A 20970-nucleotide genomic window follows, 5' to 3' on the forward strand; every position below is an offset into this window, starting at 1 on the left:
TACTGCCTTATCAGCCAGCTGAACGCATCCAACAAATTAAAAGAAATGTAGCAGTGAGAGCACAAAGTAAAACACAAAGCTCTGCAGTGCATATCAATGACCTGGTCAACTGGAGCACCAACAAACCACAGGAAACAAACAAAGCTCAGTTACCCACATCCACGCTGCTCACTGTGGACTCAGGTGTTGGGCTTTAAAATGATCTAAAATTATGTTTGCCGTATTTCCTCTGTGACCTTTGCTCATTATTTTCGCAACTGCTAATATGTACGTGATTTCAAGGTAAGTAGCTCTCAGCAAATTACAACGGCAGCAGACTTTGATCACCCTGAGGTAAAGCGCAGCTGGTGATTAACTCTAAATAACACGCACACAGACTCATGAAATAAGGAAACATGCAAACACACCAACTCGTGACCTGCTGTTGGCACGTAATTAGACCCTGAATTATACCAGGTAAAATACATTTTATCACGATTATCAGATATAAGTATGACATCTTTCCATCAGCTGATACAAGATCAGACCGTGATCCAATCCCATGGTGCATCCATTCATTCTCTTCCACTTATCCAATTCAGCGGGTGGTTGGAGCCTATCTAAGCTGTCTTAGGGTGAGAGGCAGGGCGCACCCTGGATGGGTTGCCAGTCTGTCGCAGGGCAAACACATAGAGACAGACAACCATTCGCTTCACACATTCACACCTATGGGCAATTTGGAATCATCAATTTACCCAAACCTACTAACTGCCTAACTAACTAAATGTCTTTGGACTGTGGGACCTGGAGAGAACCCACGGAAAGAACATGCAAACTCCACACAGAAAGGCTGATCTGATGGTGGAATTGAAGGCAGGACCTTATTGCTGTCAGGCAACAGTACTAACCACAGACCATCATGCGTACCTTTTGTACCCTTTTCAGGTGGTACTCAACTGTATCTTTGTTGCTCTTGCTGAGGGGCAGATAACCACAGGACAAATCGTGTGTAAAATGTCCACATAAAAAGTTCCATATTTTGTGATAATGTAATAATTTGAAACAAAGATTTAACAGATACATATTCAGAGCAATGACAGCAAGACTGGATAAGCAGTTAAAACATTGATGTATGGATGTTGAAAGCAATTTTATTAAAATATAACACAAATAAATTTTTGGAATCTAATGTGGCTCATATGTGTGTGTGTATGTATGTATAGTATATGTAAGTAAATACTGCTCCTGATTTCCCCTTCTTGAGTTTTTTGGGAATGAGAATCAACACCTGCAAATGTGAGGCCATGGCCATCAGCCGGAAAAGGGTGGAGTGCCCACTCTGGCACTCCACCCTGACCCTGACCCAAGTGGAGGAGTTTAAGTACCTTGGGGTCATGTTCACAAGTGATGGGAGAAGGGAGCGGGAGATCAACAGATGGATTAGTGCAGCGGGCGCAGTGATGCGGACGCCGTACCAGTCTGTTGTGGTGAAGAGAGAGCTGAGTGTAAAAGCGAAGCTCTCAATTTACAGGTCGATCTACGTCCCTACCCTCACCTATGGCCACGAGCTGTGGGTAGTGACCGAAAGAACGAGATTGCGAATACAAGCGGCGGAAATGGGCTTCCTCCGAAGGGTGGCTGGCCTCTCCCTTAGAGATAGGGTGAGAAGTTCGGCCATTTGGGAGGGGCTCAGAGTAGAGCAGCTGCTCCTCCACATTGAAAGGAGTCAGTTGAGGTGGTTCTGGCATCTGACAAGGATGCCTCGTAGGCACCTCCTCGGTGAGGTGTTCCGGGCATGTCCCACAGGGAGGAGGCCCCAGGGCAGACCCAGGACACGCTGGAGAGATTATATCTCTCGGCTGGCCTGGGAACGCCATGGTGTCCCCACGGAAAAGCTGGAGGAGGTGGCTGGGGAGAGGGAGGTCTGGGCTTCTCTGCTTGGGCTGCTGCCCCCGCGACCCGGCCCCAGATAAGCGGAAGACAATAGATGGATGGATGGAGTTTTTTGCATATTAGTCATATTTAAATGCTTCAGATTATCAAACAAATTTTAAGATGAGACAAAGATAACCTGAGTAAATACAAAGTACAATGATGTTTTTAATTGATGAATTCATTTATTAAGGGAAAAAGATATTCAAACCTAATATCTCGTCATAACATCCTTAGCATTTGATGATCTAAAATATTTAACTGTGACAAATATGCAAAAAAGTAAGAAAACAGGAATCAAGTGTTCTAAACAAAGACCATTTTCTTTAATTCTGAGTTGCTTCCATGACATAACACAGTTTCATAAGTCTTATGATTTATTTGTTATGAAGTCTCTGTAGATAAAGTATTGTGTACTTCAAAACTCAGCACAAAGGTAGGCAGAAAAACAACATAAAATTATATATATAATTATAATTATATAAATATAATTATAATTTGTTCCTCATCTCCCTGAGTATGCTACAGGTCTAGCCAGGGGTAGGGAACTCCAGGCCTCGAGAGCCAGTGTCCCGCAGGTTTTAGATCTCACCCTGGGTCAACACACCTGAATCAAATGATTATTTCATTACCAGGCCTCTGGAGAACTTCAAGACATGTTGAGGAGCTAATTTAGCCATTTAAATCAGCTGTGTTGGATCAAGGACACATCTAAAACCTTCAGGACACCGGCTCTCGAGGCCTGGATTTCCCTACCCCTGGTCTAGCCTATGGGCTCCCGCAGTATATACTGACCATACAGCACCCCTTTTTTATTTGTGACATTTTGGATCACTGATCTAAGAGTCTGTCCTATTGCATTGCTCCTAAGCTCAGATACAGTAGGTATGGAAATATAGGGAGAACAGAAAACCCGATCTGTCACATATTTAATTTCACATATACATCTACGAGACTGCCAACACATATCTTGATGGTAGCCTTAAGTACTATAACTTGTCTCTCATTCCTTAATTATTTTCTTCTCAATTATAAATCCCCTTTGAACACATGTAGCTCTTCCATCATTGATACCCATGATGAATTTTTAACAGGGGATATACCTTTGGTTGTGATGGCAGGCTGCTCTCCCAGTAGTAGTTTTAGCCTCTTTGCGTGGATTTTACCCTGGTAGTGTGACTGTGCCACAACCGCTGAGGTGAAGGACATGTTACACAGTGTGCAGCATTTATTCTTGTCCACATCGCCGTCGTCACTGCCCTAGAAAAGAAAAATGCATGATTGAGAACCACATTTATTTATTTTTGAGAGCTTTAAAAATAGGGTTCAAACATGTAATATGCATAACAAAGGAAGAACAGCATATCATTTTAGCACTTTAACACTGAATGGCTTTACTTTGGCTGACTCAACTTAGAAGATAATTCTAACATTTCCTGTCTGAAGGATAGGATCCTGGCAGAATGCAAATAGAGTCAACTCTATCCAATAAAGGACCCAAAAAGCAGACAACTGAAGCCTGATAGATTAAGTGAAAAAAAAAAAAGCAAACCTAAAGAAGAAGCAGTAAACAAAAGGTCAAAAAAAGTACAAATAACAACCAATTCTAAGAACCATAAAGACCAGATCAAGCAACTAGTAACAGAAGATTTCAGTTCGGTTGGGCGTCTGAGAAACTAAGAGATTGGGTGTAGGGCTGGGCCACATTATACCGTTCACAGTAATACCGGCACAATGTTAGGCAACGATAAGAAAATGAAATATCGCGATAGAAGATGGGTAAAACGCGCATGTGTAGTGCCTTTGTTTTCATACGCACATGGCCAAAAAAAGCATGGCGGCAACGGAGAATGAGAAGGGAGAAAGCGGATCGTTGAGTGAAGCGAATGAACCAGAATTAGTTTGTAAAAATTTTGCCACTTCAGTGATGTGGAACTGGTTTGGTGTTTGTCCGTCAGATACAAAACAAAGCAGTTTTTTGTAGAACATGCAAGCGGGCCGTCGTTATTGCCGTATTTGTGGGACTAAGGCGCTCGTAAATCTGGGAGTAATCTGGGTCCTAAACTCCGTCTCTTCAGGTCCCAAAGTCAAACAAACCCTGCAGGATCACTGAGAGTTAAAATGTCTAAATTCTTTCATCTTTAATAAAACGATCAGCATTGCTGCTTTACCGGGTGTAACTATGAAGTTTAACATCCAGGCACCCATGAAAACAGAATTTATTACACTTAACGGAGTTAGAAGCTAGCGGAAGTTAGCTCGCTAGTTTCACTAGTTACCTGAGCATGATATAGCATGTTCTGACTGAGAGATTTCTGAAAAATTCAAACGTACAGCTCTGCTATCACTTCCAACATAAATGAAGACAGGAAACTAAACAGCAGTGACGTTTGTAAGGTTACTGAAGTTGGGCTAGCTGGTTTATAATGATGTGCTACGTGATCGCTAGCGACACAGCTATGTTAGCATAACATAAACGGTGAATCTGGAGGAATCAACGCTAACATTTTTCCAAAGTTAACGTGAAGGTTCCTGATGGTTAGAGACAAATGCAATTGCATGGCAGGATGCTGTAAACGGACCAAACTTCAGTCAGGAGAACAACTGAGACAATCCATCCACAATACGAGGTTAGTCATTAATATACTGCAACAACACGGGAATAGAGCAGCTGTGATAGAATACAGCATTAATGAATCAATGGTACAGAAGTGGAAGAAGCAAGAAGTATGAGTTGAATAAAGTTTCATTTATCTGACTGCTTTGTTTAGCTTAATGTGCCTCATAATCCCATGCACCTTATGGTCTGAAAAATACGTATTTGACTTTTTTATTTGGCACACTGCAGTTTAATGTTGCAAAGCACCTCTTTTTAACTTCAGTGGATATTATACATGGTTATGCTCAGGATATGTCAGCCCATTTCTACTGGAAATGCCTTTTGGTTAAACTTTCAGCAAGGAATTTGCATTTGCACAGTTAAATTTTTATATAGCTTTAATACACATAAACAGCTGCTTGTTTAAGTGAAAATACATGAATGGGTTTTTTTTGCGCTAGTACAGTTGTGGAGTTGTATTTTGTCTCGCGTCAATTATATCGTTAGTTATATGCACACTCCATCTTTACAAACTGCACCAAAAACCCATTATCATCAAAAAATGTAGAACGATCCTAGCAGTATTGTTCACCAAGGTTGTGCTACTTTTTTTTTTTTACAGAGAAATGAGGAAGAAGAAGAAGATAGTGTGTTGCCAGTCAGGCCAGGTCACCGAAAGGCTGATATTCATACAGGAAGAAGAGGAGAGAAGAGGGTGAACTTCATGACATCTCTCAAATGTCTGCTCCGGTGCATGGTGCACTCTACCAGACGCAATGCGTGAACAATGAATCTGAGTGTGTGTGTGTGTCTTTTCAGTTCAACTGTCTCAGTCTGAGATGAAGCGAGATAATGAGCTCACTCACCTTCATGATAAATTTACTTCCAAGAGTTCAGTCAGGTAGAGAAGAAAAGCGTTTGGATTGCGACTGGTGGTTCAGGTTTTAGTCTGGAGCATATATGGTAATATTTAAACTAAAATCTGAATTTCAGGGAATGTGAAAGGAATATCTAATAACAGAAAATAATACAATATCAGCAACCCTCTCATTCTTCAGGGTAAATTTATTGCTAAAATTAACCAGTCACCAATTTTTGAGTTTGCCACATTCAATACAATAAGTGTCTTGTTAAAAAAAAAATTCAAGTCCCATTGTTTTCTGGTGAAAGATACAGAGAGACCATTATATTCAGCCAGCCGTTGGTGTCCAAAATGCAAATAAAGAGCATGATGCTTCGCAAATGCAAGGTAGTGTAAAACTGCTGACAAGCACACAGCTAACCTCGCTCATGGAGACATATTAAAGTATACAGTACGAAACTGCACACATCCATTTTTCCATTTTCTTCCATTTATTCAATTTAGCATCCCAGGAAGTGTTGGTGTCTATTGTGACATTGTAAGGTTACTGTGGTCCTATGTAAGGTCCTATTGTGACATTCCATACTGTTCTCACCCTGTGGCGGGTGAGAACAGTATGAAATTATTATACATTTTCTAATTTATATCTTGAAACCATCTCATGTACAAATACAAAATGTGTCCTTTGTTGCTGCCATAAATGCCATTAGTTCAGGGAGGTCCATGAACCAATGAACATGCTCCATGCACCACTCAGCAGGCCATTTGTAAATATGTGTACAAATGGTTGGTTTTTTGTACTGTTTTTATCAATAAATGTCAGCAACAAAGGGCATACAAAGGACATGTGTTGATTTCTCCCTAAGATGGCAAACTGAAACACTGAAACACTCCACTCCCCCACCCCCTCAATCACTCACTGAGTGATTGAGGGGGTGGGGGAGCTGCTAAAAGCGGTGAGCTTCCTTTTGTGTTTCATCTTGATGCATTCTCAATCATCCAGGGAAACAAATCTCCAAAAGTCACCAACTTGGAGTGTTTCAGTTTGCCATCTTAGGGAGAAATCAACACACATGGGTGTATGTCCTTTGTTGCTGAGATTTATTGATAAAAACAGTACAAAAAACCAACCATTTGTACACATATTTACAAATGGCCTGCTGAGTGGTGCATGGAGCATGTTCATTGGTTCATGGACCTCCCTGAACTAATGGCATTTATTGCAATTGTCATCTTGCGGGGGGTTTACAGGGTTCCATCGGTAAATGACTGCTGGTCAGCAAACCTGGGAAACCCACAGATAATTGGAACTATGGCACGAAACCGCTTCCAAGACATCATGCAACACCTACGCTTTGATGACAAGTCCACCCGCAGTGATCGAGCAAAGACTGATAAGTTCGCTGCAATTTCCAGTGTGTGGGGATCATTTGTCACCAACTGCATCACGTGCTACAACCCTGGTCTACATATCACCGTTGATGAACAGCTTTTCCCATCAAAGACTCGGTGCTGTTTCCTGCAGTATATTGCAAGTAAACCTGACAAGTTTGGGATCAAGTTTTGGGTGGCTTGCGACCTAAAATCCAAGTACACAGATGCAAAAAAAATCAGGCCACTGTGCGATGTGTTCACTGCTACAGGTACACATGTGTTAAATGCAGACGACAGATACCGTGGCAGTGCCAGGATTGTGAGTGATTGCTGAAAATGTTGAAATGTACTCACTCACTTTTTATCATTATTTGTAAATATGTGTACAAATGGTTGGTTTTTTGTACTGTTTTCATCAATAAATGTCAGCAACAAAGGACATACAAAGGACATGTGTTGATTTCTCCCTAAGATGGCAAACTGAAACACTCCACTCCCCCACCCCCTCAATCACTCACCCCCACTCCCCTCCCTCCAGAATTCCTAGGTAACGACCTAATATACATATGAATGACTAGCCAATTTAGCTTCCACTTCCACCATTTGACTGCTCTCCGGGTTTTATAGGTAGAAAGGTAGAAGCCTGGGGATGCTAGTGTGTGCATTTCACGCTTTGGAGAGGCAGTGTGAAATGAACATGGTGGAGCGACATGTCTGTTACACTCTTTGCTGTGATATCGGGTTGTAATATCGACTACTGAATTAAAAGACTGTATACAAATGAATCTGAATGTCTTTGGCGATGCCATAACAATGAAAAACAGATTTTGTGTTTACTGTTACTTCTGTATTTAGTTAAAGAGCTCTGCAAACCTGAAAAAAATGGCAGATGCACTTAGCTTAGAATTAACGTTAGTTATATTCAAGTAAAATAAAATCAATGCCTTACCTCATTTGATATGTTAGAGTGGTCTATTCTGCTATTGGCATACTTTTTTTATTTTCTTTTAAAAAATAATTTGGATAATAGGCAACCTCATTCCCAATGCAAAGTTATAATATAAGGCATGTACACAAACTTTGTACTCATTAAGAATGTTGGATATGAGTCGGGATACAACAGATGCCATTTGTTCTGTCTTTGCTTTAGAGCCGTTAAACAGTATTTCCTTGTTACTCTCAAAGGAACCAGTAGGCTATTTCAGCAGTATTCAATTACCTTCAGCACCACTCAATCAATTTCAATCAGCCAGCCGAAGGACTCTTGTATTCACTGCATTAGCCGGTTGTATACAGAGAAATGTCTTTTCTGTCTAGACGAAGGCACGGTGCATAAATGGAATGGGCTGTAATCATTAACAGACGGTAGGCAGAAAAAGTTTTTTACATTTGTCAATAACTGCACCTTTCACTTCAACTATTCAACAGTATTGGAATACATTATTGAATTTAGTTTTTGAAAAAATAAATAAATGTAAGGTATGTTCAGACGAGGCTTTCTACGCAAATATTGTATGTACACTGGATTGTGTATTTCATTTCACAACTCTTTATTCTTTTCATGGGAAGAATTCTAACTTTAACTTTGTGTACTCAAACGTTTCCAGTTAAAAGTTATAATGAGTTGCTAGGTTCATTCAGAAATTTAAATATGAGCACGACACTGGACAGGTAAAGAGTGACTGAACCAACTCAAAATCAGAAATCTGAAGATTATTTTTCAGCCTGTAATCAAGCTACTCTTTATTTTGTCTTTGCTTGTTAAAACTCCTGAAAGTACATTTCCGTCGCATTTCAAGTGGACAATGTGAGATGTTTAGTTAAATATTTAAAAATGATGCTGGGTCATTCCATGAAAAGTTAGGGAGTCCATCTGACCTCGTCAAACTTTCCTGATTTTATTTATACAACTTTAGTACATTTAAGGTTGTGTAAAATTTTACTGTCATACTATGATTTCTGAGTTTATGGCCCCTCAATTGCACAGAGTTGGGTTGAAATCTGTCACTATTCATTGTGTGTGTTTTATTTATTTCTTCTTAATAGCAATTTTGCCCCAATTTAGCCCCTCGTGGCCTAAATTCAATAGCTAGCCACATGACATGTTCAGGGCAATCTGAAAATCTGTAGCGAAGTAAGTTTTCCTATCCAGTCAGAGTATTATAGTCTAGAGCCAAAATCTTTTTTTTAATTGACTGAAATAAAGTTTCTAATATTATTTTATTATTACCTTAATGTAGCACAAGGTTTAGTTTACCTGTTCTTCTAGGAGCTACTTTTGCTTTCTTACTTTGAGTACATTTCACAGCTGTTTTTTTTTTCACTTTTACTTGAGCAAAGAAGTTTAATAAACTTTCCCTGCAGTATTTTCTAACAGTAGTATACGTACTACTTCAGTACAGAACATCTGTACGATTGCCACCCCTGCCCGAATGCTCCAAACAAAAACAAAATATTTTATTCACAATAGAACACAGAAAACACATCCAGTGTTTACACTGACAAAATGTAAATTTTTTACAAAAATATTAACTCATTGGATTTGATGGCAGCAGAATGCCTACAAAAAATTGGGACAGGGCCGTGTTTACAACTGTGTAGCATCCTGTGTTCTTTTAATAGTACATAAATATTTGGGAACTGATGAGGCCAGCTGCTCAACTTTTCGGAAATGAATGTCATCCCATTCTTGTTATAAGACATCACAGGGCTGATAACCATTCACATTGGCAGTACTTTAGAACTACCAATTAAGCTAAACCAACAACTTGATTGTTTTGGGGAGGAACATGGAAACGCCACACAGAAAGGTCCAGACAGATGGTGGATTGAACCCAGGACCTTCTTGCTGGGAGCTATCAGAACTAATCACTGTGCTGTCCAAAATTCAAGCACAGTGTTTACCAGATTAGTAATCTCTGCTCATCTTTACTTTTTTTCTTTTTTTTTTTGCCTGTCCCATTTGGTTCTTTAGCCGTCTGAATTGTTGTCTGAAGACCAACAAGGATACCCAATGGATTTATTTTGCCAAATGGATCATCGTGGCATTGCCGTATTGGTCCATTTGATCGACCTTTGTTTTTATTATTTATTTTATTTTATTTTCAGTTGTTACAGACGGGACAGACATAAGTGAGGGATAGGAAAGGGAGAAAGAAAGAGGAAGGAAAAGAAAAACAGAAGGGGAGAGGGACAGTGAGAAAGGGGAAAAAAATAAATAAATAAAATAAAATCTCCTGGATCACCTGTTGAGAGAGAAAGAATAGAAAACAAGCAAAAAAAAAAAAATGCAAAGCAACATACTAAACACAACACCATCGCATTAATCTAGCTAAGTGTAAACAGCAGTAAATACTAAATATTCAATGTTGTTGTGCAGCACCAGGACCGACAGCGCACAATGTGCTTTGAAGTAGCAGCCAAGAAAGGTGTAATTTAAGTCTACGAACAGTGAACACCCGTGTGCACACCTGTGTGGATCAGCACGCTTGTATTCAAATGGTTTCCACATGTAATGGTCTGCAAGAGGATGTAGAGAGCCATAGCCCCGTCCCCCAGGGCATGAAGCAGGCATGGAGGAGATCCAGGCCCCAGACATCCAGAGGCCCCAGAGTGCGAGAGCCCAAGGAGGACCACCGGAGGGGCATCCGTGCCACCCTCATGGGAAGGGCTGAGGATCATCTTTACTTCTGAGAAACTTTATAAGATGCTCTTTTTACACTGACCCACCACCAGCCTAATTAGATCTGGGCTGCTTTCTTCATAGCACCACTTAATATCCAGCGTTTTGTTGCCCCATTCCAACTTTTGCTCTGCTGTCACCAAATTCAAAATTATATCTTTTTTTCATGATTTGACTTGTTTTCTGTTTTGTTTTCTGTTGGACATCGCCTCCAAGTCTAATAGTCAACAATCTTTCATTGACATTTACAACTCCTCTTTCAAAAAATTCGGACTTGGACTCACATGTTTGCAAATTGTAAGCATTGTAAAGTCACTGCTCTGGTCTACTTCACAAAGCGAAACAGCCAAGCCACTGACCAACCGAAATCCCACAAAGTAGACACTGAGCATAAATTACAGATATATGCTATGGAAATGCACAGCTACAAAGCAACACTGTCTGAGTTACTCACCAAGGATGACATACGACTCATAATTATACTCCAGTGTTCCAAAATGTTTGATCAGTTTGGAAGCATTTGCATACAATCTGTTGAGTCTGCAACATTACATTAACATACATGTGATATTTTGAATTTGACAATCTTTATCAGAAAAAAAACATCCACTGGTTTCCACACCATTAGATACCCAGAAATATCAGTTGAAGGTCATAACTTTTCAACAACACTCACCACCCACATTAACATTAAGCTTGTGCCAACATGACTGTACAAATTGATTCACACAACACTCACATTAATAAGGCTAGTAATGAAGCTAATTAATTGCTTAATGATGAAAACAGATATGCAACAGCAGCTTCTGCACAGACTGTTAAAATCATCTCATGCCCTCATTTTAAAAGAGTTGAGTTCCACATCATCGTGCCCTGTTTTCTTTTTTGTTGTTTTTATGATGAAAGAGAGGTGTGTGGCTCAGACACAAAAGCTTCGCCTGAGAGGAAACTAATGTCATTGAGTGGGAGGTTCTGAATTGCAGTAGACAAACATACAGCGATCTAAATAAGCTGAGGGCAGAACATTAAAACAGCTCAGGAGAAGAAGGTGCCACCGGTTAATTTGGGTTTGTGATTGTGCCATATTTGAAATGGCTGATGCATTAAACACAAACGGATGTGCTGAATAGGGTAGGAAGAATAACAAGAAAGCACGCCTTATACCTAAACGGATCTTTAATGTTAAAGATGTAAGTTTGTCTTCTACTGGGTATAGGCACTTAAGAAATGTGATATGCTGATTATGCAAAAAAAAAAAAAAAAGGAAAAAAATGGTGTAAAAAGTACTGAAAAAAAGTTTTTTTATGACCCTCAAATCAGGAAAAGCAGAATCCAATGCATCTGTCAAGTTAAGCCAATCTCATGCACAATCCCATTTATGCTGAGCCACCTAAAGACATTTCACCACCATACTCTTATCCAAAAATTACACAACATTGAGGTTACAGAAAGGGCAAGTATCGAAGACTTGTGACCCTTGGAGTCTTATGGTTAAAGACTAATATCGATTCCAGACTGCATGACTGCTCGTACACATTCACAAGTGATCAAGCAAAGATATCTAAGTGGAAGTGAGTACAGAGTGTAAAAATATAATTGAAAGCACATTTTGAATTTAATAAATCATGCTCTTTGGGGTTTTTTTAAACTCTCTTAAATGCTTTGATTGAACACCCCACCTTCTTAACCCCTCTTTGGCCCTGGGACCATTTTTGGTCCCAGGGCCAAAGAGGGGTTAACAGTGGGATGGTCTTTTAATGTATCTGACAAATTGCAAATAAAGCCACTGAGTAAACACCTGAATCTGTATTTCCCTTTAACTCTAGATAGAGTTTTAGCTTCCTATATCTTCTAATTTTGGTTTTAGAGCTCAATAATTCCACTGCCATCGATACTATTCTCTGTACACTGCTATTTTTAGAGGAAAACCTACTGTATGCCACTTAAACACTACCTCACTAACAGTGGCTCACTGAGTCATGAGATTGTTTTACTCTCTAAATTTACAGGGCGATAGAGGAAAGTCCAGTCAAAATAAGCCTGGCTGAAAGAAAGCAATTGCAGCTTTTTAGAGAACTGCTCGGCCAAATCATATCCTATGAAACACTGCACCTGGTGGAGAATAAACACTGCCACAAATAGTTTGTGGCCTCGGCATACTCAAAGTGCCACTTTGTCTTTATAAGGACAAGTTGTGATGTCATAATGTTGCTGCACAAAGCATAGCGTACAGCCAGTTGTGGGAAGGTGTAGAATCATTTGGAAAAGGAATGTTGTATCTACTGCAGGTGCATACGATCTAAGCAAAGCTGACTTTATTGTCATTATTGTCACAGCCACAAATGATGTCACAACTGCATCAGAAATTGATGTGCGTGGTCGAACAGACTAAGAAAAGACTTACCAACAGTGAATTGTGTTGCTTTTTAGGCACGATACATAAGTGCACAAAGTAGAAACTTTGTATAGAAGTTTTACATTTTGAAGTTAATCTGTAAATACATACAATTTTTGAAAGGGATTTCTAAAACATTTGCAAGTAGAAACATCTGAAACATCAGAAATTATGTTAAAAAAAAGTCTAAACTGGGCTGCATTTCTGATTTGACATGTAGTCATTGGGACAATTAGATTTCTAAACCAGGTCTAAGGTATTGTTACTGTAGATAAACCTCTACAATATGAGACACAAAACACAGCAACCATTCCCTGTCTGCAAGCATTTAGAGAGAGTGGGGAGGACGAACTCCCTACTGCCAGCAGCTGGGGGGTGAGGAGAAAGAGAAGAGAGAAAAAATGAGCACAGAGACACAAAAAATAAACAAACAGATTTCAGGAGAGAGCAGACAGAAGTTACTGACATGCTGTAATGGCACATAAAAACATCAAGAGAGAAATAAGAGAGTGGAGAAGAAATTCTCAATACATCATCAGAAGTTCCTCGTAAATATCCCCATGTTGGAGTTCTTGCTGTCGCTGTGTGTCCGCAGACTTTCCACTGGCTGTTTGTTCTGTATAAATCACTGCTCTCATTTGTGTGTCTGTATGTGTAAAAACCACAACCAGTACAGTCTACATGCTCACAATATTTGACTTTTTTCAATGAATGAGTCAATGCGACTGCTTTTGATGTTCCTCTTGTAATGGTCTGTTATTCATAAGGTCATGTGTTCACCTGTCAGTACTGAATGTCGGTTGTATTTGTTTACTTCTTATATTATATGTGTTTTATGTGTTGTCATTTCTGTTGCCTCCTTGGCCAGGGTTGCATTTTTTTTCTCAATGAGACCTTCAACTAGATAAATGAAGGATATATTAAAAAGGCCAATCTCAGACCTTCTGGTCAGGTAGGACCTGCTTTTCTATCGATTTTTTTGAATGCATCAGTGGCTTCATACCTAACCTCTGAGTACATGAACATGGGCTTCTGTTTTTACTGAAATACTATTTGTGGCGAGCTCTAATGTAGCACAGATCACAACTGCGCGTGTGTGAGAGGATAAGACAAAAACACAGCTCTTCCTCCCACAGTGTGTGATAACACAGAAACACTGCTGCACTCTGAGTCATTCTGACACACACACACACACACACACACACACACACACACACACACACACACACACATGCACACAGCCCCTCCTTCCGCCCTTGGTGTTGTCCTTCACTAACTCAGCACACACATGTACATTGGCACACACACACACAGAACCTTCCCTCAGCTACCAAGGTAGCAGCAGCAGAGCCACTACTGCACTTAATACACAGTATTTTATAGACATAATGAGCAAATATATTCAAGAAGAAGCAAAAATGCACCACCGGATGGGATGCCTCTTCCAGACTGGAAAGATCTATAATTTCATGGTTAATTAAAACTGGATAAACGAGAAGCTAATTGCAGGGAAATGTAATTAATTAAGCAGTAGGTAGGTGTATGTTGCAGGCTCCCAATCACAGTGGAGACCTGGCTGAGAAACTGTTGTTTCAGGTATGAGTAGTAATGGTGATGTGACATAAACTTGGGGAATGTGGATAAGGTCAACGACATAGTTTAAAATATCTCCTTTTTTTGTATTTCTTTTCTTAAAAAATATAATAAAATTAGCCACCTGAAGCCTGACGAATGCCATATTTCAGCAGCCATGTAGAGTGAAAATCTTTCTGTGCGTGTGTGTGTGTGTGTGTGTGTAAAATCTTAACTCAACAGTGAGAAATAATTGGAGTTCTGCATTGGCAGAATAGAGGGCTGTGCTGCACTCCTCTGAATATGTAACTGATGGGGCCAGGAGGAGAGATAGAGGGAGGAAGGGATGGGGCTGCCTCATTCCTATTCATGTAAGGCATAATAAAATAATCTTTTTGATTTGCAAGCAGTAAATCCTCTCTCCGCTGTCAGTGCTGTGCTGCACATTTTCATCTTGGTTTAGGGGAAGCACTGCCCCTGTCTTGTCTTGGAGCACTGGACTTGTGTTGTTTACTACTGTCGCTATATCACAAATGCCAAGGCTGCAACACGCTCAGCCTCACAGAGACTCTGTCTCAGATGCATGGAGTCAACAAGCTGCACCGATCCTTGAGGCGATAGCCTTGAGCTCTGGGAAACCTGGACTGGATTGGCGTGATTCTGGTGCGGATAAACACCGTATAATGCCTGAGCTAAATCTGGAGGTCAGGGAACACTCACTGTTCATGTGCATCTCCCCTAAGGCGCGCAGAGAAGAAATAGGGCAGCCAAGTACAAGGGTATCCCAGCTAAAAAAAAAAAAGGATTAAAAAAAGAAATTGCTCCCAACATAGCTGTGGACAATGCAGTCTATTGCTGCCAAGTGGAGCATACAGGGGAGCACTAAGCTGGGCTGACACAGTAGTCTCTGCTGCACATGATAAAATGACCTTCACATTAAACAGCAGGCAGGGCCAGCAGGAGCTGAGAATAAACCCTGACTGGTCTTCACTGGACGATGCATCACGAGGCAGCAACGAGAATTCGAGTTTTGGGGCCTCACTTTTTACTGCAAGAGCATATTGTGCACGTCGGCACGAAGCAGTTATTCTTACTCATTGGAGGTTTTTTGTGTGAACAAGATCAACATCTCTAAATATAGAATTGAATTTGTGAGCATCATTTGCACTGATAATTATCACAAACGAGGCTGCGGCTGGGTCTTAAATTAACCAGTCTATTCTGCATATAGTAGCGTTTTTCTTAATTTAGTTATGCAAAATTATGATTAATGATTAAAAGTGCCTTCAAAAATGTCCCCAATCCACTAACAGTACACATGAGAAGATAACATGAAAAAAGTCTGGTTTGCTCTCTTTAAATTTTACTCACATATTATGATTTTGCAAAGCCTCTGGATCTTACTAGGTCACTGTTTGCTAAACTACAACTAGATTCCTTTTGAGGTTATTTCCCTTCCAGTGGAGAACAGCAGAACAGAAACAGCAGGATCATTTGGCCACTGCTTTCTTTGTGTGTGCAATGGTGTGTTAGAAACAAAACTGCCAAAAAGAAAAAGAACAGACAGCTCCTTTAGAACGTGTACCTATTGTTTTTGACAATAACCTCGTATTTGAACCTCCCATGAAAAAACATGCTATAAAATGAAACATGTTTGATTTGGTCGAAATCAGAAACAAACTGGCTCCCAAGCTGTGTTTTTTTTAAAAAAGAAATTTATGAGAAACACATGCAGAATGGCACTTTTATACACAATCCCTTACAAAAACAGGCTTATACATAAACTTAAACTTAAACAACTTGACGATATGATTATTAAAAAACACGAATGAGTGCCAGTCCCTGTGTAGCAGCTGTTATGTTGCTATTTTGTCACAGGCTGAAGACCGAAAGCCGCGGCAGGAGTCAAGATCTGCAGTTAGCGTATCTGAGAGTAACAAAGTTACTCACACACACGCACACGCACACACACACACACACACACACACACACACACACACACAGGAGGATTCAGTCCAGATATATTGCTAGTTCACATACAATTAAAATAAACACACAAATAATCAATGAGTAAACAAAATATACAAAATATGGTTAGTAGGGTTTTTAAAAAAAAAAAAAATACTGGTACATGATATTAATCAATCCTCAAATTACTACTGAATTATGACACTCCAACAACATCGATCCCAACTCTGCCGTCTTTGTCTCCTCCAGCTGACTCTATTAAGAAGTTATCATAAATCATAAAACCTAATTTTAACATTAGCCATTTAACACATTAGTCACCTGTTATCATCAATGTATCATTAATGGCAAGAGGACTGTAGCTAGAGAACAGAGTAATAATTGAGCTGTGACATTACAGACCAATGAAGAACCGGGAGGGTTTCTGGTTGGGCTGAACAGCGGGGGAACCGTGGCTGAACTGAGCAGAGAGCCCCGAGTGTGGAGACCCAATCTGAGCAAATATAGACTGACATCCGGACCAGAGCAGCTGAATCAGACGAGCAGAACTGAGGAGGTAAAGAGCTGGAGAGTAAGGTGGAGCAGTGTGAACGCTGGATGAGAGCGAGACGGCAGGCAGATGTGGAAAGGATGATAAACTTTAACGTTTCAACTTGTATGATCATTTATTAAAATCTGCTTCTCATTTAGTTGTAGAGTTTGTGATTTTGTGAGTTTAAGTGTGATTATTATTCAAAGTTATTTTGTAACTTTTCAATAATGCTATATTTTCTACATTAATTCAATCACATAAAATGTGAATTATATATAACTTAAATTCTTAAATCTAAAATCTTCATGAAACCTAACTTATAATAGGGAAAAATAGTTTCAAATAAACAGCTTTTTCAAGCAGTGACTTCTTTGGCATTACTTCTGTTGTTGCAGGATCTTCTCTATATCAAAAATGAGTTTTAAGTATTTTCCTGTGTGTCGGTATAAAGTTTTAAACTCTAGTATCGTAGTCGTACGAGACCATCAAAACACACGCACACCCATAATTACTAGCATACACAATTAAACATGGGCAGTCAGATGGTGAGCATTAGTTTGACAGAGCACAAATAAAAAAAAGTAAAATCCCTCAATAAATCTGCTGAGGGTCAGCAAGACTGCTCATGGAGCTACACTTTTAGACTAGTTGCCGCAAGAAACTTTTTCCCCCTCTGCTGATTTCAGACCCCCCCCCCCCCCCCCCCCCCCCCCCCACACACACACACACCACACACACACTCGTATAGGGTGCAAGATCGTCTCAGTTCATACAGCAAGTCAGAAAAATATGCAAGAGGAGGAAAGTCTCTGACATTAGTGAGTAAACTTAGTACTTTTTTTTAACCAACTAAAACACATCAGCATTGATCTATTACATCAACCGTGAATTACCCAGGAATAAGACCACATCATGACACATCATGACCAACACCAGAGCAGCTACACTTAAATCAGAACTACGCAGACAGTAAAAAACATCAGCAAAAAAACAACCAACACTGAATTATCTCCACGTTTTACAGCAGGTTTGTGTGTTGCTTTTCTCTCAACTGTCATTGGTATAATATGGACATATGGACTCAGGACCAATTTGAAATCCAGAGGAAAAGCCCATCCAGTAAACCCTGTGAATCTGACTTTCTTGCTGCAAGGCAACAGTGGACTGCACCTCTGTGACAGCAAAAACAGCATCTAAGGATAACTGTCATTTGCCTAGCTGACATCTCTTTTATGTAGCCATGCCAGGTGGTGACTGTTAATGGAGAAGGTCACATATAGACAGAGAAGGGTTAAGTAGTTAAATCGGTAGAAGCACACGAGTGTATGTGTTTTAAATTCTTGAGCTCTTCATTCCTTCAAAGGTCAGCACTGGAAGAGTAGTTTAATGTTGGTCAATAGCACAAACTCAGGTATTAAAGTCTGTTAAACTCAAAGTGAAAACATTATTAAACTATCACATAATTCATTCAAATAATTAGATTTTATAGCAAAGCAAGTGCTGCTTGCAGTTTCCTAACTAATCTATACACCTTTTCTATACAGGTTAGTCCCATTGAGACTCAATGTCTCATTTACAAGAGATCCAGGTGTACTGTACTGGATGCAGATTTAACTGCATTCAAAACTTTGACAAAGGGAAAACTGTTAGGACATGACGAATGCATCACAGCATATCAGAAATGAGCAGCAGCTTTCCAATTCACAGTCTCCACATTCTAGTTAAACAGAAAGAAGCCTCAGTCCTGAATCCTGTAGCTTTTTGTGGCTCAGCTCTCTCAGACTAGATAACTGGGAGCTATAACGCTCTTCTAATGGCTACCCGAAGCTGGCTCCAGAAGTGTTGATCCCCAAAGCCTGTCAAGAAAAAAACGAGCAACTCCAGCCACGAAAATAACTGATCTGGAAAGGGACTGAGGGAAGAGTTAGAAAAAATCTTATCAACTGCAGCTCAACTCGTGGAATGCAAGTTTCCAGTCTCATATTAGGCACGGAAGTTAACATTATGGATCATCACTTTACATCCTAATTCAGACAAGGTTTTGTATGACACACACAAAAAAAAAAACAACTCTAGAGATTTAATATAACAATCTGAATGGTCTTCCATAAAGCTTATTGATTGACACGTTTGACAAGCTCCATCATCTGCAGCCTTCACCGTCTCTTCACAAGGTTAAATGATTCGCTCCTTATCCTTGCCCAAGCTTTTCACAGTGTAATGTAATTGTGAACAGCAGGTTCACACTGTGAAGGACCCAGCAGAGGGACTTGGAGGATATTCTGATTAGTTACACAAGCTCTGCTGTGATGATTGCAAGGCTAATGCTTTAAATGAAGTGACTTATTTACCCAGAAAGCGTCCACTGTTAAGTCTGTCATATCACTGATGAGGTCCAGACAAATTCTAAACAGATTAAGCAGGTCTTAATTGTAATAAGCCTGATCTGCACGCTGCTGTATCCACCATCACACAGACTTTGTGCGTTCTCACACATACCTCTTTCCAGAAAGTCTTAGAAAAGTTCAGGCTGCACCGCATGTGTGAAAACTGTGTAAATCTGTTTCTGCTATCTCTGTTCTCTTTAACGTTCTTTGGAATCCTTCAGCAGAACTCCTCACAGGCCACCGAAGCAGCTTGTTGTGCTCAAAGTCCAGTAAAGTCAAAACACTTAAAAAAGTTTTCCTTTTGCTGTACGCACAATTGTGCAGCTTGCCAAGAGCGGCCAATAAGTGTTGGAATTTGGAACAGTACTTTCAGGAGACTTTACTGTTCCACAACTTGTGTGGCCAATTATCTGAGCTAATTTAAAAAGGGTTGAACCGTCTCCAGTTTGAAACCTACTTTTCAGGTATTCTTCCCTTCCTGCTTTCTTAGAAAAGAGCTTTGCACAGGGGTCTGGTGCAGAGATGTTATGCGGTTCTAGTCAACACTGTCAGCTCTCTTACACCTTCCTGTGGAACAGAAACGCTTTCTCTCTCCCCCCCCCTTTTGTTTTTTTTTTTACAACCATTGTTTTCCGTCTTTTTGGAGGTTCAGATAGTTCACTGCTCTCACCTCTTGGTTCTAGCCTTCATTCTGCTGGGCTCTGCTTTCTGCACGGTGAGGGGTTTTTGCTAAATCCCTCCCCGTCACTGGGCATAATGGACCACCCCCCTTACAGAGCAGAAATTCACACTCATCCCTTTTCCAAAGAAGCACTGAGGATGTTTAAAATGTGGAAGCAGTTTAGGGAGAGAAATGGAGGAGTCTAGTCTCGGTTCCACACTGAGGGGAGCTGCAAATACATTTAGGCAGGTGAAAAGGCATCATCCTCTCCTCATTTCATTCTTCAAACAGCAGAAGATTGACATATCACTTTTCAGGCTTGATAGATTCCTAACACTGAGGTGCCCTTTTGTTTACTCAGCTTTGTGTTCCATAGCCTGTGTGCATTTATCCTTTTGTGCTAAGCAGTAAAGTGATATCTAACTGCTCTTTCTGAAGTGTTTCCAAGTACAGGTATGATTTAGAATACTGTTTCCAGACAGAAGAGGTTAAAAGTGCTGCATCATTGTTCCATAAAATTAGAGAAAAAATACTGTGTGTCCAAATGTTATTCATCTACAAAAACATAAGAAAAGGCACAAATGACAGCTGCACAGCTTCCACTGTAAACCAAGACGTGAATCTGGCATCTGCAACTGAATCTTGATTTTCTTCATAACTGTATGAAGCTTTGTGTTTCCACATCACAGTAGTAATAAAATAAAAGCACAGTGGTGACTCAGAATCAGAAGCAAAACAAAACATGAGGTCACCATCATCTTTATTACTAACATTGTGGATTGGAGTGACTCAATTTAGAGAAAACTAACTGCAGCAGAAAAAAATAGTCTTAAAATATAAACAAGCTTGATTTGAAGCTCATGGAAGGGGAAGATCAATGAAGGAGCTTCTGATAACTTGCCATGCAACTGTACAGGAAGTCCAGCATGCTTGATGACGTTTCCTATCTTCCACTGTGATGGGTTACCTCTTTAGCTGCCATCAGGAACCACCAACTCACCATCTTGCAAAGTTATTATTGACAGAT

The 20970-nt window shown here is 40.0% G+C and overlaps 1 protein-coding gene across 1 annotated transcript in view; it reads right to left on the minus strand.

The window, feature by feature from the left end:
- zmat4a (zinc finger, matrin-type 4a) overlaps positions 1–20970 on the minus strand; it is a 150933-nt gene that overhangs the window by 64041 nt on the left and 65922 nt on the right. Inside the window, exon 4 of the mRNA XM_086313468.1 lies at positions 3015–3171. Within this exon, the coding sequence (XP_086169594.1) occupies positions 3015–3171 (157 nt within the window). The remainder of the gene's footprint in view (positions 1–3014; positions 3172–20970) is intronic.

Source organism: Aulonocara sp. 'chitande type north' Nkhata Bay, linkage group LG12 (assembly GCF_057382095.1).
Source record: "Aulonocara sp. 'chitande type north' Nkhata Bay isolate Kocher_YH1m ecotype deep benthic linkage group LG12, A_spYH_male_GT1.1, whole genome shotgun sequence".
NCBI lineage: Eukaryota > Metazoa > Chordata > Actinopteri > Cichliformes > Cichlidae > Aulonocara > Aulonocara sp. 'chitande type north' Nkhata Bay.